The following is a 24,188-nucleotide window of genomic DNA, read 5'->3' on the forward strand; positions in this document are numbered from 1 at the left end:
ACCCCACCACCACCACCCTCTACCCTTCCAACCCCAACAATAGCTGACTTCTATTACCCCAAAGAATCCTAATCCACCCTGTTAAATTGTCCAGGGGTACAAAATACAACCTGTTCTGTATACCCTAGAGGGGAGAATTATGCCCTATAAAGCACTGTTATGATCTTTTAATCTGCGGATGAATAAGAAGTCATCAACAATCTCAGGATTCAGTCTAGCTCTCCTGTCTTCCACAGTCCCTCCTGCAATGGAAGATGTCTTCTTAGAAGATATGCTGGTAGCAGGATGTACAGGATCCCCTATGCAAATTTTGCTAGCTATGGCCAGCACGTTTGCTTGTTTTTCCAAAAAATAAAAATATTGTCATTTTTATCAAACATAAATTACAGTACAGTTCATTAATAGACTTCAAAGTAGAAAGTGACATGGGAACAAAGTTTGTCCCCATCCTTGTGTCATTCTCTAGTGAGGACCATCTCAACTATCCATTCAGTGAGAGACATGTCTAACTGCGGCATGAAACATGTGTAACACAGTAAATTGCACATATAAGGGGCAGCCTTGCCCATGCCCCTCCTATGCTCTGCCTATGTGTACACCCCCTTGCAGTTATGCAATATAGCACTTACTCTTGCCTTTATAGCAGGGGTCCTCATCCAGTCCTTGAGGTTCATAGCCCAGCCTAGTTTTCAGGATTTCCACAATAAATATGTATCGGATCTTTTTGAATTCACTGCTTCCATTGCAAGCAAATAGATCTCATACATATTCAGTGTGGAAATCCTGAAAACCAGGCTGGGTTGTGGACTTTGAGGGCTGGATTTGAGGACTCCTGCCTTGTAGAATAGGCATAGTGCACTTACACATGTAAATGACACTTTTCTGTGCACTTATGCACACGAGGCATGTGCTCAGTTATAGAATGGCCTTTTAACTGTAGCAAATGGTGCAGCCAAATCCAACAAGATGAGGAGCACATTTTTGCCTCTATCTGGACTGGAACGAAAAAAGAGAAACCAAGGTACATAAAAATACAAGTGGAAATAAAAGTGTGTGTCTACTTTGTATATGTAAAAAGGTTTTTATAACATACTAACACACTAGAAGCTAAACGACTCTACAGGGCTGTGTTTCGGAACATGTCTTCCTCAGGGGGTCATAGAGATTCTACAAATAAACAAATATAAACACATTAATATATAGCTATTAAAAACATACATTGAAGTAAATATATAAATACATAAATACAACAAATAACAAATAATCATAAAAGGTGATACTTAAAAAAACATGCATGGCAAACCACATAATTAAACTATTTAAATATGGTAACATATAATAGTTAAAAGAAATACCCAGGAGGGAAACATATCATATAGCAACTACTCAAAGAGGGAGCAGAGTTTTCAAAACACATAATTAACTTTTCAAAACCAAAATATAACCCTTTATTAGACCAAAAATCAAGCAGTAGAGAATATTAGGTCACCTCTTTCTTCCATAGTAACTAAGGTGACCTGCTTAGGATACAACAAATTGTGTCATATGCACAAGAAACAAACAAAAAAAAAAAACAAAGGAAAGGGGAAAGAAAAGCAGGAATAGAATAAAGGGGGAAGGTAAGGAAGGAAAGGAAAAGACAGAGAAGATGAGTCTACTTTCTAACGACTGAATGATAAATGTGCTTTAGTTTTCTTCCTTCTGTGGCTTCTCTGCAGGTTCCCGGCCTTTCTTTTCCAGGGTTGCCAGTTCAAGGCTTGTTAGCCCTAAAAGGAGTATGGAGGCAGTTCCTTCTTATTATTAACTTATTTGTGGATTTATATGGTCACAAATTAGGATTGTTTCATGGAAGTCAGAGAAATCTGCATTAAAATCATTGAGAAGCACAGGAACCCTAATACTCAAAGTTTGTCTTGGGTGGGATCTTTGATGAGATTCCAGAAAATTCTCTTACTGGGTGGAATTCATATTACATGACTACAAATTCTCATCTGCCTGTCTTTTCCTAACAGGAAACAGCACAAACTCATCAGGAAACAAGCTTTAATGAGAGGGTAGCACCCATTTCCCTTTCAGTGACTACACCCCAGGCAGTGGCCAGCAGAAAGCACCAGCTTTGGCCATTCCACTTCACATTATTCTCTCTATCGTTATTTTCTGCCCAAACTCATGTTCTTGTCTTTCCTCCATTTCAGATGTCAGTTCTACAAAGGACCATGGAATCCAGTGCTACGTGTGTAATGGAAATCCTGCTAGCTGCAATGGTGACCAGTTACCTACAGTAAGGTGCACTGGAGAGCAGACTCAATGCATGGAGATCTCTATTGAGGGTGCTGTGACAGGAAGTAAGCTTCTTCACTATCCTCTAGTTCCGTTCTGTGAGAAAAAGGGTCTCTGAATATCCTAATAAGTTATGCTATACTTTGACAAAGAGATAGGGAGCTGAAACCTGGGAGAGTTGTGGGAGAGTTGATGATGCGATAAACCTATCCTAGTTAAATCCACTGTGGCTACCTTAGTACTGATATTCAGTGTCACTTAAGTGTACAGTACCACTGAATATCAACACAGACCTCTCTTGCACTGTCTGAGTAATGCTGAGGTGGTCCATGGGTGGGGACCTAGGATGAGCCAGGACTTAACTGGTTAGCAGCCATATTCAGACTGCTAACCGGTTAAGTAAGTGATTAAAGTTAGGACAGCATGTTCCAGGTTTACAGAGATTTGTTTCAGTTTCTCTGATTCATCAGCATTGAATACCATTTCTGTCACTGGTATCTCCCCCACGTCTTCCTTGGTGAAGACAGAAGCAAAGAATTAATTTAATCTCTCTGCTATGGTCTTGTCTTCCCTGAGTGCCCCTTTTACCAATCAGTCTCCCCAACTCACTCCCACCCCCGTAAACCTCCTCAGGCCTATCTTAAAGTTCATGGTGATCCAGGGAGGGTCCTATGAGCAGGAGCAATGCCCATTTGGTCCTGCCCATTGTAGGTCTGGCCACAAAATGGCCTGGCACAGAATATTCACAGCTAATTCTGCACGAAGTGGTCAGCATTTAAAAAAAAACTGACCGCCATGGACTGAATATCAACCAGCTATTTTGTAGCCTATCTCGTGTTAACGGCCCTTCCACTGACATTCTGAGGTTGTAGCATCTCTTGGGGTCCTAACCTCCACAGGTGCCAGAGGCACTCAGGTTTCACCCCAGCTTTTAGGGAATATGCATGTCTTTTCTTCATTACATGTTTCTTTGTAGACAGACATATAGACTAGGAACTGCAAACTCTGGTTGTAAAGGGCCACAGACTAACCAAAATAACGCCAAGAAATCTGACAAATTTATTCTGCAGATATCGTGAAAGCCCAACTTGTATGTGAAAGTCCAGAATCAGAGTTTGGGACCCCTGACATATGTGTATGTGTATGTGCGTTTCTGTTGTGTGTGTCCATTTAACCTGTGTGGTCCCCTTTCCTGCAGATGAAAAGACACGGTTAATGCTGAAAGGCTGCGGGAACCTTACATCCTGTGGAGAGTTTGCAGCATTCAGCAATGGTCTCCAGCCCCTCTCGTACTCTGCTGCCATGAGGTGCTGTAAGGGATCTGCATGCAACTCTGGGACGTTTGCAGGTGAGTGACTGCATCCTGTATAGCTGTTGGAAACCTGACAGCCATTCCAAGTCTTGTCTGTTGCTGTCTTTGTCATCTTAGATAAAGCTCTCTTTAGGCTAGTGCAGGCAGTTTGACTGGACGAGCTGCACTGGAGCAACCTGAACAGATGACACTGCCTTTCCCAGGCCAGTTCTCAAAGGGAGAGGTGAATCTTAACCTGGATCTGCCACTGAAGCACTAGCGTGGCAATCTGGTTGGGAAATACCAGGCACAGGAAGCTTAGTGTGTGCATCAAATCCTCCAACAGTACCTGCAAATTTAAAGGGCCCTTCAAATTCTAGAGAGTGTGCCACAACTTGGGCACCAGTTGGACATTTAACTTTAGGCGCTCATGCGGCAGTTAAGCACTAAAATGGGGGTGAAATGACAGGCACCAAAGTGCATTTAGACACTATTCTATAATTTGACCCTAAGTGTTTTAGCATGTAACTGCAAAGAGGACGTTCACATGGGCGGGCCAAGGGCTTTCTATTTAAGCACACACTGGCTTTAATACTATCAGTTCAGTGTGTAACTGCTGCATGTAGGCCTATTTGCACCTGCCATAGAGCGGGTAATGGATCAAGTACACAAATTTGCCATTATAGGATACTAGCTTACTGTATAGATTTTAGGTGCTTAACGTTTAGCGCCCTTTATAGAACTGTACCTAGGTACTTACATTTGTGTGTGCATTAACTTTGAAAAAGCCAATATTCTGCCTAAACGCTATCCTGGAAGTACCCACTTAACTTACATAGCAGGTATTTACATACACAGGAGCAGAGCATAGGTAGGGCTCCCACTTCTGTGTGTAAGTTACAGAATACACAGGGGTGGCACAAAGGCGGGGCAAACCACTTCTGTGTGTAAGTTACAGAATACACAGGGGCGGAGCAAAGGTGGGGCCCCCACTTATGTGTGTAACTTACAGAATACTGTAATTTATATGGATACCTGCACTTATATTAACTCTATGGCTGGCATAAATACAGGTGCCTAAATGTTATGCAAGCTGATGCCAGGTTACACTAGTATTTTATAATGAAACCTAGGTGCCTACGTTCTGTTGTAGAATAGGCTTCTACTGCATGGCCTTGGGGTGCCTAATCAAGGCACCCAGTTACAGAATTGCCCCCTTACAGGGCAGTTCTATAAGGGGCAGCTATTAGGAGCCTATTATTGTATAAAGGGAAGTAGCAGCTACTTTCCTTTATAGAACCATACTGTAAGAGGATATATAAACACGTGTAAATGTTACTGCTTTCTCTGTGTTTGATTCCCACTGCAGTTCCTTGTGACTCTGGGCAAGTCACTTAACCCTCCAGTGCCCCAGGTACAAAATAAGTCCCTGTATATAATATGTGAACTGCTTTGATTACAACCACAGAAAGGCGGTATACCAAATCCAGTGGTGTGCTGGAGCCGGCTCTCACCGGTTCTGCAGAGCCGGTTGTTAATTTTTGAAGAATTTAGAGAGCCGGTTGTTCTGCTCTCAGCTGTGACTTGAATGGGGGGTTTTTTTTTTCCACAAATTGCAGCAGGAGGCTGGAGGCACGCATGCCCAAACACACCAGCTGTCACCTGATATTGGTGCATGCGTGGTGTGTGGCAACCCTGCCTCCTCGTGCTGCACTGCAGGCAAGAGGTTAGTGTGCATCGTCCGTCCGAGTTCCTGATTCTCTGTCCCCTGCTACTGCCCTTCCCACTGCCCCATGCATTGAACTTTGTTTCTTCCCTCCGTATCTGCTCCCTCTCCCTGCCTCCCTCCTTCAACCTCTCCTCCCCATCCCCCGCCGCAGTTGGACCTGATCGTTACTTACTTGCAGGCAGGCAAAGGACACTGTCGGGACCAAGGAGGCAGCCCATCTACTCCAGGGTAAGAAAGGAAACCAATTTGTTTAATCTTTGTTTTCACTCCCCTCCCCCCCCCCCCCCCCCCCCCCCCCCCCCACAGCTGTCCTGTAGTGAACCAAACAAAGCAATCAAACCTATGATCTGCTGCATCCACATTCTCGGTTTTTTTTTTAATTCTTGGTCCATCTGTAACAAGTCTAAAGCTGTTTCAATTGGATAGGCAGTGCCTTAAAAGGTGGAGGACAAAAGTTTTTGTTTCGTTTTTTTTTTTTTTTTTACTTATTGGACAGATTTTTTATTTATTTGAAAGCTTTCCATATAATATAAATATCATGAAATAACAATTGAATATCACTAAAACATCTTTAAAAATTATTATAGCTGGTAGAAATAGCAATCTTAAACTTTGTATTTTGTGCTCATTTTTCTACACTAAAAAAATAAAAATAAATAAATACACTGTCTGTATACAATACAGATGGCCAAATTTCAGTGAGGATATCCTGTTTCCTGATGGGTTCATCTTAACTGTTGTTGTAATCTACCTTGGGAAGCCTTGTGTTATAAAGATGATGATGGAATATATTGAAATTAAATGGAAGTAGAATTAAACTCTCCTTTCATTGGGGCACATGGAATCAGATCTTAATCTGTTTTGTAGAAGTTTACCTTTTAGATACACAAATTGATTATTCTGTTTTGAACATGATTCAGGGGCAAGTGGTTTTATTAGTCAAAATAAAAATATTTTGTTTCTTGCAGATTTCTTTTGTTTAAACATAAATGGGCCATAAGCCCCTAATGCAGCCCATTGGTTTTCTTATATTTTGTTCTTGTGATAAATTATACTGTGTCAAAACTGAAAACTCTTGTCTCTATCTGGTCGATAATAAAAGGAGCTCATTGTGAACACTATCCACCCTAAAAAGTTGTTTTGTGGCTGTACATGAAGAATTATGATATTGGCTAAATACGTGTATGTGTGTGTCCCTAGTCCTGCATCCTAAATTTATATAATCCTTTCAAGAAATCCAGTTAATCTTTTAACTTATTAGTGGAGCATAACCACAGAGTCATTCTATGGTTGCATCTTCAATATCGTAATACTAGTGCCCATCTAAGGAACAGCCAGGTTATTTTGAGTTAGTCTTCACTTGCTTTCCTTGTGCCATCACTATCCAGCAGGTAGGCAGTGTCTTAAAAGATGGAGGATAAAGAATTTTTTTTACATTAAAAGAAGGTAAATTTGGATGTAAGGATTGTTTGAAAGCACGCTCCCTCCCCGGGTATAGCCAGCTCTGCAAATGTTTTTTTTTTTTTGGCGGGGGGGCATAGAGGTGTGTGTGTGGGGGGGGGGGGGGGGGCGCAGAGGTGGAGCAGGGAGAGAGCCTGTTGTTAAAAATTTACCAGCACACCACTGACCAAATCCCATCTCTCTTCCCTTTCCCTTTCTAGAATTACTCCCTTAGCACAAAGCTTATGTCACAGGAATTCCCCTCCCCTTACTTTTGCTGATATACAAAATGAAGAACGCTGTCTGTCGACTTTTGATTATTATAATGCTATCTATCTTGAACTACCAATGTCTACATTCCAGTCAATGCAAATAGTTCAAAATGCAGCAGTTAGGATAACACTTGGCTGTTCTAAATATTACTCCTTGACTTGAAATCATACATTGGTTATCAATAACTATGTGAACAAAATTTTGTTGGAATGTATTGTATTTTACATGCATTGCCTGTCACCTATTATTTCTCTGTGATTACTCTGTGACCTCTGATGTGAATTACTTAGAGAGGTCACACAGCTATGCAACTTCCTGTGGGGGTTAGATGCAGCACATGCAGCACATGGAGCACATGGAGCTCATGATCTCTCCTAACCTGAGAGGATCTATGGTGGTGTGAGCATCCATTACCATCTAAGCACATGGAAGGAGCTGATAATACAAATGTATAGTAATATGTATATATAAGCCTGTCTGATTATAATCTAACTACAAACTGTGAGTAAACAGATGTTTTGTTACTTCAACTTTAAAGTGACTCAGCAGTGAATTATTCAGGGGTGAATGAGAGAGAGATGAAGAAAGAAATTAACATTTCTAAAGCTGAAGCTGTGTGTACTAAAATCTGCTAATTATTTACTACAAATAATCCAACAAAAGGGTTATGGGCCCAGGGCCAGGAATTGAAAAAGAAGAGAAATATTACCAGGCAGAAAAAAAGGCCACATTTTTCTCTTAAGTCTTAAAGGAAAGATTCAGTCTGTCTCTCTCTCCCCCCACACAGCAGACAGAAGGCTAAGAAAATGGCTGAGGGAGGAAATTCACCATTGTTCTATTCTCTCAAGGTGCCTAAATTAACTGAGTTTAATTATCGGCAGTGGGAACTAAGATTCATATGTCTCCTTCGAGCAAAAAGATTAAATATATGCTTAGACCAAGACAGAACAGCTGAAAATATGGCTGAATGGGACAATGCAAACTATTATGTGAAGTGCATGCTTTTGGAAGCTCTCTCAGAGAAACAAGCCATATTAGTGGAGGGAAAAGATACACCAAAGGACATTTTATATAAACTGAGAACTATGTATGCAACTACATATGCAAAGCAGCAACCAATTTGGCTGGCAGAGTTGAATGAAACCAAATTAAGGGATAAAAGTAAATGTAATGATCACATTATGCATCTTATGTCTTCATTTCAAAAATTAGAACTTTCTGGAATTCCCATGTGTGATGCATTGAAAAGAGCATTTCTTTTTACCTCACTATCAAAGAAGTTTGATGTTTTTAGGTCTGTAAATGAGGCCATTGAAGGGCAATCTTTTGAACAGGCAACATCAAAACTAAGGCAGGAATGCATAATAAATGATTCTGAGGAGATGTGTTCTCAAAGCAAGTCAGAGAGAAATGAAACAAATTTCTTGGCAAAGAACAGAGGAAGGCGGAGCTATGGGAAAACTCCACCCAAGGGCAAGCTGATTTGCTACTTATGTGGAAAGGAGGGACATGTATCTAAATGGTGTAAGGAAACACAAAACACTCCCTCTAGCTCACCTAAGCCAATGGAACTAAAGAATTTTCAAACCAGGAAATGTATGAAGGACAAAGATAAACACAAGGGCTTTCTAATGGCAGAAAAATCTTTGACTATGGTAAATAATAATTCAAATGAAAGTACTTGGATTTTGGATTCGGGGAGCACATGCCATTTAACCAATTCTAAAGATTTCTTTCAGGAAATGTGTCCAGAGGAAGGTATTCTTAAAACTGCAAACGCAGGGACTGCTAAGATCCAAGCAAAAGGTATTGGATTCTTAAAATGCAAAGTGTCTAATGAAGTTAAAGAAATTCCTGTAAGTGATGTCTTGTATATTCCCCAAGCAGTTTGCAATATGCTTAGTGTATCTACATTAGATAAGAAGGGATTTGTGATTCATTTTGAAAACAGTAAGTGCACAATCTCTAAAAATGATGAAGTGTATGCTGAAGCTTTTATGCATAATGATGTTTATAAACTGAGCATTTCAGGTGAAGCCTCACATCTGGCGCAAGTAAGGAAGAATGATGGTAAATGTAGTCTGGAAATCTGGCACCGCCGCCTGGGACATCGTGATTCTAAGGTGATCCAGGATCTTTACAGTAAGCAACTAGCCACCGGCATTCAGATAAGTGCAGATGCTGGTAAAATGGAGAAATGCATAGACTGTGTTACTCAAAAGGGTGTGAGACCCTCATTTCCTGCATACACAGGAAATAGGAGTAATAAAGTACTGGACTTAATACACAGTGACCTATGTGGACCGTTTAATATCCCATCATTGGGAAATAACAGATTTGTGCTAATATTCTTGGATGATTTCTCTAGATATTGTGTGGCCTATTTGCTGAAAGAGAAAAGTCAAGTCACAGACATGCTGAAGAAATACGTAGCCATGGTGAGCAATAAATTTGAAAGAAAACCAAAGGTTCTTCAGACCGACAATGGTGGTGAGTTCACTTCACAAAGCATGCGCACATTTCTAGAACAAGAAGGCATTCAACATATCACAACAGTAGCTTATACACCAGAGCAAAATTCTGTTGCAGAGAGAAAATTTAGGTCACTTGTGGAAATGACCAGATGTATGCTGTCAGATAGCAATCTCCCTAAAAGACTATGGGGGGAAGCCATCCTCACAGCAGTGTACCTACAAAACAGAATGCCAACTAAAGGCGCTGAGCGCACACCACATGAGACATGGCATGGTAGGAAGCCAAACCTGTCACACATAAGAACATTTGGAAGTACAGCATATGCTCATGTACCAAAGCAAAGAAGGCATAAGCTGGATTCCACAACAGAAAGGGGCATTTTAGTTGGCTATACTCCAGGACACAAAGGATATAGAATTTTGAATATGAAAACTGGCATTGTTGGCATAAGACATGTTAAATATTTTGATGAAAACAAAAGGGTTGATAAAGGCTGGATTATCCCAGATGAGCCTTATCATCCAGAATATGAAACTAGAACCATAATAGACATGCCAGTGTATATAAATGCCATACCAAGGCAGATGTCTGAAAGCAACTCATCTGTATCTAACGAGGAACAGGCAGAGGAAGCAGACACAGAAAGGATCATTGAAGAAGACAGTACAGTTGGAGAAGGGGAATCAATTGGAGAAGAACTCTCAGATTTAGAGGATGCGGAAAGGTCAGACCAACCTGTTGTCAGACGCTCATCCAGGGAAAACAAAGGTGTTCCACCCCCAAGACTGTCTTACTTAACAAAGTCAGCAGAAGCTCAAGAGCCCTTAACATGGGATGAGATTGAGAAAATGCCAGCAGAAGAAGCTGCTGAATGGCATAAAGCTGCACAAGAAGAAATTGATGCATTGGATAAAAATAATACTTGGATTCTTACAAAATTACCTCCTGGCAAGAAGCTATAGGATGCAAATGGGTATTCAAGTTAAAAAGGAATGCACAAGGAAAAGTGGAAAGGTATAAAGCCAGATTAGTGGCAAAGGGATATCTTCAAAAATATGGAGAAGATTTTGATGAAGTGTTTGCACCTGTAGTGAAACACACGACAATAAGAACACTTCTGAGCATTGCAGTCTCAAAAGGCATGCAAGTCAACCACATTGATGTGAAAACAGCATTTCTTCACGGAGATATAACTGAAGACTTGTACATGGAACAACCAACAGGTTTCATAAATACAAAACAAAGACAGCTAGTGTGTAAATTAAACAAAGGTCTTTGTGGATTAAAGCAAAGTGCAGAATGTTGGAATGAAAAATTGCATGAAATATTGACAAATTTAGGATTTAAGCAAGGTGAAGCAGATAAATGCTTGTACACTAGGTGCACAAATGGACAATATGCATACATTTTAGCTTTGTTGATGATCTGCTCATTGCAAGCAAAAGTGAGCAAGAGTACAAGGACATTGTAAAATGTTTAAACCACAATGTTGAGATAAAAGAACTTGGTAATGTGTCATACTATCTTGGTATAGAAATTGAGAAACAAAATGATGGTTCTTATCTTCTAAGCCAGAAGCAGAAAATAAATGAGCTTATTGAAAGTTTAGGTATGCAAGATGCCCAAGTTGTAAGCACTCCCATGATCACTGATTTTCTGAAGGATGAAACAGTAAGAGAACCTTTACCAGATAACATCCAATATAGATCAGCCATAGGTAAGCTTTTATATCTAGCTACCACATACAGGGCTGATATAGCAAATGCAGTAGGAATTTTGAGCAGAAGGGTCAGCTCACCTACCAAATCAGATTGGACTGCAGTTAAAAGGATGGTAAGGTATTTAAAGGGTACCATTGATTGTAAATTAAAGATTTCAGCCAATAGTAATCCAAAACTAATATGTTACTGTGATTCAGATTGGGCAGGGGATCATTCTGATTATAAATCCACAAGTGGATATGTGTTTATGTATGGAAATGTACAAATTTCATGGGCCAGTCATAAACAAAGTATTGTGAGTTTGTCTTCTACAGAAGCTGAATACGTGGCCGTATCGGAAGCGTGCAGAGAACTGATGTGGATTGAAAAACTTTTGCTGGATTTTGGAATAGCTGAAAAGAGACCAATCCAGATAATGGAAGATAATCAGAGCTGCATCCGACTGTCACAGAATGACAAGGTTCAGTCACGCACCAAGCACATCGCAACGAAATACCACAACGTGCGAGAGTTGGCGAAAGAAGGGGTCATCAGTCTACACTATTGTCACACCAGTGAGATGACAGCTGACATCATGACCAAACCGTTACCCAGAGAACATTTTGTGAATCTGCGTATAAAGCTTGGACTTTGTATGAATAAATAATTGCATGACAGTTATGCATGAGAAGGGGTTTGTTGGAATGTATTGTATTTTACATGCATTGCCTGTCACCTATTATTTCTCTGTGATTACTCTGTGACCTCTGATGTGAATTACTTAGAGAGGTCACACAGCTATGCAACTTCCTGTGGGGGTTAGATGCAGCACATGCAGCACATGGAGCACATGGAGCTCATGATCTCTCCTAACCTGAGAGGATCTATGGTGGTGTGAGCATCCATTACCATCTAAGCACATGGAAGGAGCTGATAATACAAATGTATAGTAATATGTATATATAAGCCTGTCTGATTATAATCTAACTACAAACTGTGAGTAAACAGATGTTTTGTTACTTCAACTTTAAAGTGACTCAGCAGTGAATTATTCAGGGGTGAATGAGAGAGAGATGAAGAAAGAAATTAACATTTCTAAAGCTGAAGCTGTGTGTACTAAAATCTGCTAATTATTTACTACAAATAATCCAACAAATTTAAGATATTGATCTAATTACTTAAGCATCCATTCTAGCTAAAAGATGGAATGTCTCCACATGTTGTTAATCGCATGCCGTGGGTTATTGTCTGTACCTCGATGAAGGAGGAGGCTAAAGTTAGTATGTGAGATAGGGCAGGTCCAGTGTTATGGAATACTTTGGAATCTGATTATTTAAAATTCTGTCAAGGGGTGAAACCGTTGGTATGAGTGATGTGTGTCTTTACGTGTCTGTAATTGATATGTCATGTGTCTCATCAAGACTTGGTCTGATATTAAAAGGGGCTTAACTGACCAGCCTCTCTAGTTTTGGTGGCAGCTTTGATTATTATTATCACATGGGACAGGATAATTCCATATATCATTTACTCAGAAGGGTATTGAGCCAAGGAGAAAGAAAACAAAACCTGATGGGACAATGAGTGTTCAAAGTCATACTAGTGGTCATTCTAAGATTGTCAGCTCAAATGTATCTTTGCAATGTAGACATATATAAGGTCTGCTATGCCTTCATCAGTACATAATGTGGAAAGTTCCAGGAGCTGCTGTAATAAAGGGTGAATAAAATGCTGAGAGAAAGTTTTTGACCTCCCTAGGATATCCTGCATTTCAGCATAATTTATGCTAAAAACATGATTAGATTCAAATGTAAGGGGCAAAGTTTTCAATCTGGGCTACAATGAAGATGGGCTATTTTACTGTTAACCTGGGCTTGTAGTAACTAGGTCAACATTGCATAAAATAGGATCTGTGTTAAAATAGCACGAGTTGTAGTAAAATGATCCATCTTCATGGTAGTCCACTTTGATAACTTCTGCCGTAAATGCTGATAATAAAGATAATCCCATTGAATATATAATTCAAACAAAAAGGTTATCTCCCTCATTCTATAATCTGGCATATAAAGTTAGGCACCAATTGTATGCATAGGTTATAGAATACTAGCACGTATGTGCATATAATACACACTAGAGGGCGACCAACACCAGGTTTTTTTGATATTGGCCAAAACCAATTTGTAGCCTAAATGAACCACACAGTTTCAGCTGAAACTGAAACCAGTATGGCACAATCCCTCCTACTAAAAGCATGTCGCACACACCCTCCCAGTCCCCTCAACAGAAAGTGGGCCCCCCCTGATCAAAAGCGTCACCCTCCTACCACCTGTTGGCCCACCCCCCAAGCCTATCTTAGAAGTCCTGGTGGTCTAGTGGCCTAATCAGGGCAGGAGTGTTCTCCAGTTGCAAGACTGCTGCTGGAGGTCGTGGCAGCCATTAGAATTTGGAATCGGCATGGCAGGAGCAATCCCCAATCCCTCCTTATCCCTTCCCATGTGGTCCAACCTCCCTCTCAGAATCCCCTCCAACAACTGATTTTCCCCCTGCATGACATGCCTTGTTATTCTGCTCCTCCTCCTCAAAATCAAGGCCCTCTTTATGGGCTCCCAGCCCTTTTGTAAGGTCAAAGGTCCCCCTGCCAAATCCGATCCCCCCTCCCCTAGGCCAATTCCACCTACCAATCTGATCGCCTCCTTTCCCCTCTCCTCTCCCCCAAAGGCTTTAAACCTCAACATGGGGCTCCCCAATACCTTGTAGGCCCCCTTCCATAGGGCAAAATGGCTGCTTCCACCTCTAGATACTACTGTGAGACTACTGTTAGAGGTTGCGGTAGCCATTTTGCTTATGATGCTGCGATGAGCAGGAACAAAGGGGATTGCTCTTGCTCCAACGACCCCTATGGATGTTAAAAGTAAGCCCGAGAGAGGTCCTATGGGGTGTGGGTAGCCAGTATTGGGGGCTTAAAGCCTTTGGGGGAGAAGGATTGGATTGGAAGGTGGGCCTTTGGCTGTGACCTACATAAGTTCCGGCAGCTAGCTTCAGTCTAGTCAGGCCCAGATATGCAGTGCTGGTGCTATTTAATAATTTTGTTGAACAATAAACTTTGTACATACACTTTATGACTTCTGGCTTGGGCTCCTTTGTGGAAGTCCTATGGTCCTGCCATACTCGGTTTTGTTTGGTTAAAACCACTTGGACAATATTCAAGCTCTGCAGTTGACATTTCTTTTAAATGCCAGCCACAGTTTAAATATATATCCAGACAGTGCCGTGCCAAGGGCTGTGTGAGCGCTGTGGCTGCAAATATGAAGGGGGTGCAAAACTTGCTCCCAGACCACCATCTCATCTCATTGATTGCATAGGTGCTAGCTCTGTTGGTGCTGTGAATGATTGAGCAGCCCCATTATTGAGCAAATGCCTTCAACTTGTCCAAGAGGGGTACTTTAAGATGAGTTTAGCACCCCTAACCATTCTGAAAAGTTGGCTCCTATGATTTGTGGTGCTGAAGCAGGCAGGTGGGGGGGGGGGGGGGGAGGTTGTCAGTGGATGAGTTGCACAGAGTGTATCTATTGCTTGGACAAGTAGAACGCCATGGACCTTCTCTCCTTTCCTCCTTGCCGAATGTTACTGTGGTCTTGTTCAATTTCACTGTACCTGTTTGTCATCTCTGTTGCTGTCTTTATAACTTGCTCCAGTCACTGTCCTTAGTTCTTTAGCTTATGTATCTTCTGAGTTGAATCACTTCTGCTCTAAGGAGTCTTAATTTGAGCTTCTGCCACTAGAAGTGAATGAGTAGATCCATCTCATATCTTCTTAACGGTATCTCCTGTCTGTTCTTTCTCACGTACAGAATCTGAGCCTGGGAAGGAAAATGGTGTGGAGTGTTACAGCTGTGCGGACTCAGAGCAGGGGGGCTGTTCTCCAGAGCATGTGAAGAAGATGAAGTGCACTGGTGCTATGACTCAGTGTCTGGATATCATAGGTACAACCCTACAGTTTCATTCTTCCAGTCAGGGCCTTGAGAGTCCAAAACCTATAACCTTCACTAAAGACTACTGGGGACCTCATAGCCACTCAGGTTTTCATGAAATTCACAATGAATATGCATAAGTTAAATCTACAGATGGGAAAAGAAACCACCGAGGTGGTGTGGAAAGAACCACCAAGGTGGAGGAACTGCAAAGTTCCTATGAACGTGAAACAAATATCCAGAGGAGTAGGGTGAATGGATGGCTCTTCAAACACAAAACACATGGAAACAAAAGTCTATGGCATAAAGAGATTTATTGTTGTGGATACACTCAACCCTTATGAAGATATGTTGCTGTGTTTCGGCATAAATGCTTGCCTCAGGAGTCTTTGCTAGTGTAAATTATGTGTTAGAAACAGTGTGTTGAGTAGTCTAAACACAAGTTTTCTCGCACAATTGCACTTTTGCGATTCTCTCAGGCAGCACCACATTTTATTAAAGATTACTTACTTAAGTATTTAGACTACTCAACACACTGTTTCTAACACTTAAATTACATTCTCACACCAGCAAAGACTCCTGAGGCAGGCATTTATGGCGAAACTCGGCTCCATGTTGTCTTCAGATGATTTGAGTGTATCCACAACAATAAGCATCTTTATGCCATAGACTTATGTTTCCATGATTTTTGTTTGAAGTGCCGTCCATTCATAGGAGCCAACTTTTCAAAATTATTGGGGGTGCTAAGCCCAATGGAAATAACCCCTCCCTGGACACATACAAGGAATTTTCTCAATATTGGGGGTGCTCAAGCACCCACAGCACCCACAGAGTCGGCTCCAATACGTCCATTCACCCTACTCCTTTGGACATAAGTTAAATCTGCATACATAAGAGAGACAGTGTATACAAATTTAATTTAATTTAAAATGGGATTTTTTATTTTTGTTACATTTGTACCCCGCGCTTTCCCACTCATGGCAGGTGCTTTCCCACTCATGGCAGGCTCAATGTGGCGGGCAATGGAGGGTTAAGTGACTTGCCCAGAGTCACAAGGAGCTGCTTCTAACAATAAGTTTCAGAACCAGGTTCAATAGATCAGGGACTATAAAGCAATATACAATTTTATTGTTTTTCACCTTATTAACAATTATTTTGGTCTCAGCATGTATTTTATTTATTTATATATATACTTATTTAGCTCATAACTTTTTCGAAGGCGAGTTACATTCAGATACATACCTATCTTTTTCAACAATAAAAATTCAAATTCAGTATAAATCCCTTAACAATATTATCAACCCTTTAACATTTTCCAGTTAATTACAATCACACCAAACCTAGATTCTTTGTTAACACAATTCTAAAATCATAATTGGCCTTGAACTGCCCCCTATCCTATTGTAGAGAGTAACTAGGTGTCACAGAACGCTTAGCTACCCGCCTGGTGCTAACATTGCGGCCTCTTAGAGGGTCTATCTCCAGCACAGCTCAGGTCCATCTGCCGCTTATGCTCTACACTAGCAACCCTCCACCCCCACGTACTAGGTTCCAATTGCCTCTGTGTGAGTCTCCCACCCACAAGTTATTCCCCAGTGATTTCTTGGACACAGGGGTCACACTCCAGGGGTCCCCCAGTTCCTAGAAAGCACCCACAGACCCAAGAACATAAACCACCAAGATTCTTAGTCAGTCTAGACAAGCTAAAAAGGTTTGTTGTCAGAAAAATATTGAACAGTGAACCATAAAAACAGATGGAACAAAAACAGCAAACAATAACAGGTAACTGAATATGGATCAATATTAAAACTATCTAAACATTTAATCAATACCTGGATAGTGCCTGGGGAGTACAGGAAATATAGCTGCTCACAGGGTACAGAATATAACTGCTCACAGGGTCTCAGTGAAGAGATCTTTCTTTCTCCTCTCCCTGGTTGAGACTGGGGAAAAAGCCAGTACATTTTGATTGAATTTGAGCTCCTGCGCCATTCAGAGCCCAGAATAATATTTTATAAAAGTAGATGACCACATCACTGCAGGTTACTTCCTTTCTGTGTTAACCTAAAGAAGGAACAGTCATTTTTCCTGTGACAGCTTTAAACATAAACATGTACCACCTGCTGGCCAAACTAGAGAAATACACTTCCAAGAAATATTTTTAGAATTCATAAATTCACCATTTCATCCCACTTCCCCCCTTAAGAGAGAGAACTTGGACTGTGGCCTCTATAGACTCCTGATTGGGTCTTGACAGTCCAGTGTCAGGGCGGTTCTGGCTTTTACGTTCTGGAGAGTCCATCAACATTACTATGTTCACTGCCCTTCTGGTGCTGTATGGTGAAGTTGTACATCTGCAGGGACAGGCTCCACCGGAGTAGCTTCCCATTCTCACCTGAGACTCTTTTAAACCAGACCAATGGATTGCGATCTGTGATGACAGTAAAGTCTCGCCCATACAGAATGGCTCCAGTTTCTTAAAGGCCCACACTAAGGCCAAACATTCTTTTTCAATAGTGGCATAAGCTACCTCTCTGTCAAGGAGCTTGCTACTCAGGTACACAATGGAGTGCTCCACCCCTCTGCTAATCACTTGACCGAGTACAGCCCCAATGCCATATGCCGAGGCATCAGTCTGTACCACAAATCTTTACTGGTAATCAGGTGCATCTAGTTGTTAGCTAATGCTGTCTTTAATTTTTGATTCTGGCGACCAGGTAATGATTTGGGATAGTCTCCTTTTAGTCATGTCCGTCAGGGGCTTGGTTATACCCCGCTGTTCCAAGGAAGGCCAATACATTGCACTCCATTTAAGTGCACATCGGATAAGCGCATGCTCTGTTTAACTGCATGCCATACTTCGGTCCCGTTTTTGGCACCATCAAATTCTATGGGGACAAACTTCGGTTTAGCACACCACTGATAAGTGCAAGATTCGTTATATGCATGGTTTAAGACCGCTCCTCTGCAGGAAAGACTCCGCATGAGCGTACGCATGGAATATGGAAGCCGATTGGCACGTGACAAAGGGGCAATAAATTTGAAATCTCATTGGTTAATTGCCAAAGGCAGAATAAGCGAAAGAAAGTTGTTAGAGTGTACACTGGAGTCATTGTCGTCATCGCGCAACTGTAAGACTTTAACACTAGCTGAACGAGTAGAAGTTTTTAAAAAATTAGAAAACAAAGTCAAGCATCTATTGCTAAAGAATATGGTGTCAATCCCAATCAAATTTCACGTATCTTGAAGCAGAAAGATCAGCTTCTGGAAGACTGGCAAAACATTACAAATCCATACAGGAAATGTAAACGGGAGGGAAAAGCTGAGGATGTAGAAGATGCTCTTCTTCGGTGGTTTTCTCAAGTCAGGAGCAGACAGTTTCCTGTCAGTGGTCCACTGCTTATGGAGAAAGCTAATCAGCTAGCTGAAAGTCTTGGACTAACTGAATTCAAAGCCACTGTTGGATGGTTGGAAAGATGGAAGGAGAAGAATAACATAAAATTCAAGAAACAGCATGGTGAAAAACAAGATGCTGATGACTTTGGTGCTGAAAATTGGGTTGTTTCAGTTCTTCCTACCATCTTGAACGAGTTTGCACCTCATGACATTTCAATAGCGACGAAAACGGTCTCTACTGGTGAGCGATTCCTGATGGAACACTTGCATTCAAACAAGCTGAAACTACAGGATGTAAAACGTTGATGGACCAACTGATGATCCTCCTTTGCTGCAATATGGATGGGAGTGAGAAGTTGGAACCACTCGTCATTGGAAAGAGCAAACAGCCCCGTTGCTTCAAGAATGTTAAGCGACTTCCTGTATCATATGAGGCTAACGCAAATTCATGGATGACTGGGGAAATTTGGAAGCAGTGGCTAAAGAAGTTAGACACTAGAATGCGGGCACAAAAGCGTCAGATTTTGTTGCTTTGTGATAATTGTGCTGCACACAGTGATGATGTCAGGCTGTCTAACGTCGAGGTGGTCTTCCTGCCACCAAACACTACCTCTCTGATCCAACCTATGGATCAGGACATAATAGCCAATTTCAAAAAACATTATCGGGCTCTTGTGCTATGTCGTCTGATGAGCGTTATGGATGACCAGACTGGCAAGGATAAACATGCTGTTGAACTGGCTCATAATCTATCGCTGTTGGATTCCTTACATATGCAGAAAGAAGCCTGGAATCATGTTACACAGGCAACCATTGTGAACTGCTACAAGCGGGCAAGCTTTGTTAAGAATGTGGAGATGGGCGAAACAGATGCAGCTGTTGCAAACGCGTCAGATGAACAGGCTATTGACATCCCAGCCAGTGTTACGAAAGAGGAGTTTCATCACTACATAGCTGTTGATTACGATCTACAAACAGCTGACGACAGCACTGATGTCGAGATATGCGCCTACACGCAGGCAACAGCTGATGATGAAACAGATGATGAAATGAGCAGCGAGACACATGCTGACGAAATTCAACAACCTCCTGTCATTTTTGCAAGAGCGCTGGAGAGTCTCAACACCGTGTGGGCCTACCTATCTGGAGGCCACTGGATGTCAGTGCTATGACAGTTTTTACTATCTGGCAGACATAGTCTATGGAACTCACAGACACAAGAGTGTACAGAGGACTATGACTGATTACTTCAAGTAAGCCTAACGTCAGTTAACGGAGACTGTGTACTGTACGTATAATAAACAGTACTGTACATATGTTTATCAGATATCAAGCTTCTTTGGGTCACAACGGTTAAGTGCACGCTTCGGTAAACTGCATGTATTTCTTTGGTCCCAGACCCTTGCACTTAAGCGGATTGCACTGTACTTGCTTTTTAGTTTCGGGAGTGGGCCAACCCTGGATAGCTTCCACCTTAGCTGGCACAGGCTTTAGCTGTACAGCAGGACCTAGTTTAGTCTGGGGGGTGGGGAGAGAGAAAAAAGCAAGCATTATTAACTAGCTTCCATAGTGTACAACCCCTTTTCCATAGTTTTAAACTGAAACTTTTTCTACAAGTAGAAACTTAAAAGTCAAAGAACTTTAAAAAGGATAGTAGGAAGTCTCAAATCTTGTTCTAAAAGACAGTTATTTTCTGTTCTTTAGTTGCTGGAAAGGTAGCACTACTACTGACCTGAATTAGGTGTTAATTAAGGTGTGAGGAAGTAGAATATTTGCAGAGGTTATTAAGGGATAATCTGATTACTGAGTTAGCTTGAAAGGGTCTGTTTGAAGCAGTCCCCTTAGATCCAAACCTATATAAATAGGAAAGGTCCCACTTCCGTTTGTTTCTGAGAAGTTCTGAGAGAAGAGGACATTTCTCTGGTAAGTGAAGATTATTTTGCTTTGTGTGTCACATCTGTGCTCACCTCGCCCTCTGGTGGCCAGAACCGGTGGCTGCTATGAACTGCCATAGACTGTCTTGCTGTTCCTACCCGGTCCAGACTTCAGCCCAGTCCAGTCCAGATCTTCCAGACTTGCTTGCTTTGTTTGAACCTACACAGCACCCGTAGTTGCCTGGTGATTGCTGCACCTGAGCTTCAGCTGCTGCTGGGCTTATTAGCCATTTTGAAACTCTCTGGCTTTGCCTTTGCCTTGCGTCTAAGGCCCTGGTATGTTGGTGCTTGTTGCACTTCTCCTAGTCCAGTGTTTGCCTGAGATTCTTGCCTGTTTCTAGTTAGTCTGTGTTTAGTTTAGGTTTTGCTTGCTTTCCTTGCCTGGTTTCTTGTTTGTAATTCTGTGTTTAGTTTCTGTTTGTCTGTGTTATGGCTTTGGGGCTGCTTGCAGCTCTTAGTTCTGTGTCTTGTTAGTCAGTGTTTGTTCCCTGTTTAGTGGCTGTTCTGCAGCTTTCTGTTCTGCCCTTTAGCTTTCCCTTCCTTGCCCAGTCTCCTGCCTTGCTGCCCATGTTCCTCCCTTTCCCCTCTGACCCTCAGTCCCTGTGCTGCCTTGCTGTTATCCAGTCCTGCCCTGTCCAGCAAGTCCTGCTGGCCACCTGAAGCCCAGAGCTCAACTGGGTGAAAAGTGGCCAAGTGCAGGTGAAGCCTAACTGCTTGCCTGAGATTTGCCCTGTCTCTAGCATGGGGTGGTTTTGCCTGCCACTGCTGCTCCTCGGCAGTGGCCCAAGGGCTCACAACCTAGTTTCCAGCTTTGTAAATGTGACATTGTGCTTTGGGAATTTAAAGATTGGGGTTTAAAGGAGGAATTGTAGGTTAGTGATAGGCAGAATAAAAATATAAAAAAAGCAAACTTTATCAACTCATCTTCATACTCTTTTCCCCCTAGTTTTAAAACTTGAATTTTGTACCACAGCATTAACAGATAAGGCACAGCAGGACCTAGTTTTGGAAGCCTTCTCTCTGCAGTGAGCAACCTACCTATGAGGAAACAGGAAGTCGCAATACAGAGAAGGTGTCTGTGTCACACAAAGGCAGCATGCTTACGCTTACAGCAGCCTCGAAGATGGAAAGGCTGCAGTGGGAGGAGAGTGGAGAGGTGGAGGAGTGACACCGGAGCCTGCAGGAAGGAGTTGGAAGGAGTTGGAAGGAGAGAGATGCCAACATGCAAGCCGTTTGTGGGGGGGGGGCAATGCTCCCCCCTCCAAACTACACCCATGCATATCTGGCTCCTATAACTTAGCCGGTCAGCTAATGAATATCAGCTTAACCAGCTATGTTTTTAGCAGCAAAACCCCCCCAGAAATTTTAATACTGGTCACTGGATACAGTCCTGACATTGAATTTCCAGGTTTGTTGCCAAACCCAAGAAGTAGCTGGTTCCCTCCTGCAGTCTGAATATTGGCCCTGTTGTTTCTGCCAAAGGAGATGTTACAGAATACTGACTGGAAGGATGTCCCAGCTGTTGCACCTGTCATATTTACTGTTTTCTTATTTGAATCTTAACAAAACAGCAAATAAATAGTAATTATGCATTAAAAGTTGCAGAAAGTTGTTGACTTTAACTTTGTATCATGTGGAGGTTGTCTCAGCTTCTGTTCACATAACAATTCATTGAAGCATACAAGTTGACCAGGGGCGGTGATCAGCATCTTTAAAAAAAGTAAATTAGACCTGGATGCACTGAATATCCCCTTCCAACTCGTTCAGCATGATTAACCAGGCAGGAGTCCTCAGTTTCTATTTATGAACACACTGATCCACATGTAGTGACACATGCATTAAAAAGATGTATAACCAGCTGTCCAATGTTGGGGGAGCCCAGGGATGGACTGGACAGGGGGCAACGCATTCCCTTCTCCCCTTCTGTGTGCATTTATGTTTCAACAATTTTTTATTGGTGACATTCAAATAGATTGCAAACAACAATTTAGGTATCCAAAATATAACTAACAAAATAGACATAATGCAAATCAGACAATCAAAACCATCATCTAACTTTTTTGTTTTAACATTACTCCCCCCCCCCCCCATCCCATACCCCCCTGTAACCTAGTGCTTTTATGTGCACAAAAATTTTGAATTCAAGGAAATATGGCCAACAATCCAGCAAGAACATGGAATGTTTTATTGACTATACCCCTACAGCCCCCTCTCAACCCCTCTACCCCTAGTAAGCCCTATCACTCTGGTCTCCAAGGGCCTAGACTCTGATAGCCCCCCCAAGACCCAACATTCCGCCCAATCTGAAATTCCGTGTGCATTTAAAGTACCTTTGCTGGCACGGATGCCGAAGCCCCACCTGCCAAAGAAATTAAATGCCTCAGACACTCCATTCCACCTTGTGCTGCTGTTGTAATGTGGAAGTCAGCAGCATGCTTCAAGCCGCCGATGCTGGAGGCACGCTGCCAATTTCCGCATTACAGCAGCAGCTATAGGTGGAGGGGAGCAACTTAGACACCTAATTTCTTTGGCGGGGCTTAGGCAACCCTGCCAACCATTCGGGGTGTCGCAGGTTTGGAGGAGGCCTGAGCCCAAAGAGGGGGTCAAAGCCCCCCATGGCTATGCCACTGACATTAACATAAGAAAGTGTTTCACAAAGTCTGCTTTCTCTTTTTGTACAACTCCAGGTGATACACACAACCGGATCATCATGAAAGGCTGTGCTACAGACTCCTTCTGCCAGCGATTATATCCAGACTTCCGGATTCCTGTGAAGAGCAGCACTAGCTGCTGCTCTGGATCACTTTGCAACCAAGTGGGTATTGGTACCAGTGAAGAGGCGAAAACCAAGAACTGACCTTATTTACTTGTCTCCTAACCTACTACCCCTCCTCCCGCCCCCAAGCACAGTAGCACAGACCACTTACATCTAAGCCAACAGAGGTTTTCTATGGATGAAGAGCATCCTGTTGGTATAACCCCACCCAGCCTCACATTAGAATACTGCCTGGAGTGTAGAGATGGGCTGTTATATGTAACAATATGGGAAATGAAAATTACGTATTTTGTGTCATTGTATGTTGTTAAAACCCGACAAAGAGACGAAAAAAAACATCATAGAAATTTGTATTTTGTTATTTGCTAATAATAGCGCCCTCTCTGGAAAGAGTGCATCCTATGTGGAAAAAGAGTGCATTATTTCCAAAAGAGCACACATTTTTTTTCAATAATGTGCTACTGCGCATGCGTGAACAGCATATTCATGCTATCAGGAAAAGAGCGTACATTCTAATAGAAAGATTGATCATTATCCCCCTAATTAGTGCCAATAATTGGCTTTTAAACAAACAATTATTGGTGCGAATTGAAATCAGTGTACATGTACACGGGAATAACTTGTATAAAATGTTTGTACGTTTGGGAAGCTTGCCAGGTGCCCTTGACCTGGATTGGCCGCTGTCGGGGACAGGATGCTGGGCTCAATGGAACTTTGGTCTTTTCCCAGTATGGCATTACTTATGTACTTTAAGCACATGATTTGCACCTAAATTTTACTCACATCTCAGAAAACGGGGCGCAGAAATGGGAGGGTCATAGGTGTTTTGGGATGGAGCCTGGGCATGTATTTGAGTTACTCATGCAATTATAGAAAAGGGGGTTCCATGTGTAAATGTAGGTAGGGTTTTCGCAGTATGTTTTCATT

At 42.0% G+C, this 24,188-nt stretch overlaps 1 protein-coding gene across 1 annotated transcript in view; it reads left to right on the forward strand.

Annotated features, from left to right (window-relative positions):
• The window catches only part of LOC115458798 (urokinase plasminogen activator surface receptor-like), a 59,186-nt gene extending 35,609 nt beyond the window's left edge, over nucleotides 1-23,577 (forward strand). The window contains exons 4-7 of the mRNA XM_030188610.1: nucleotides 2,196-2,345; nucleotides 3,479-3,628; nucleotides 15,036-15,167; nucleotides 23,173-23,577. Coding sequence (XP_030044470.1) covers nucleotides 2,196-2,345; nucleotides 3,479-3,628; nucleotides 15,036-15,167; nucleotides 23,173-23,342 — 602 coding nt within the window. The 3' untranslated portion in view covers nucleotides 23,343-23,577. The remainder of the gene's footprint in view (nucleotides 1-2,195; nucleotides 2,346-3,478; nucleotides 3,629-15,035; nucleotides 15,168-23,172) is intronic.
• Nucleotides 23,578-24,188: the final 611 nt, after the last annotated feature.

This window comes from Microcaecilia unicolor, unplaced genomic scaffold (genome assembly GCF_901765095.1).
Source record: "Microcaecilia unicolor unplaced genomic scaffold, aMicUni1.1, whole genome shotgun sequence".
In the NCBI taxonomy this organism is placed as follows: Eukaryota; Metazoa; Chordata; class Amphibia; order Gymnophiona; family Siphonopidae; genus Microcaecilia; species Microcaecilia unicolor.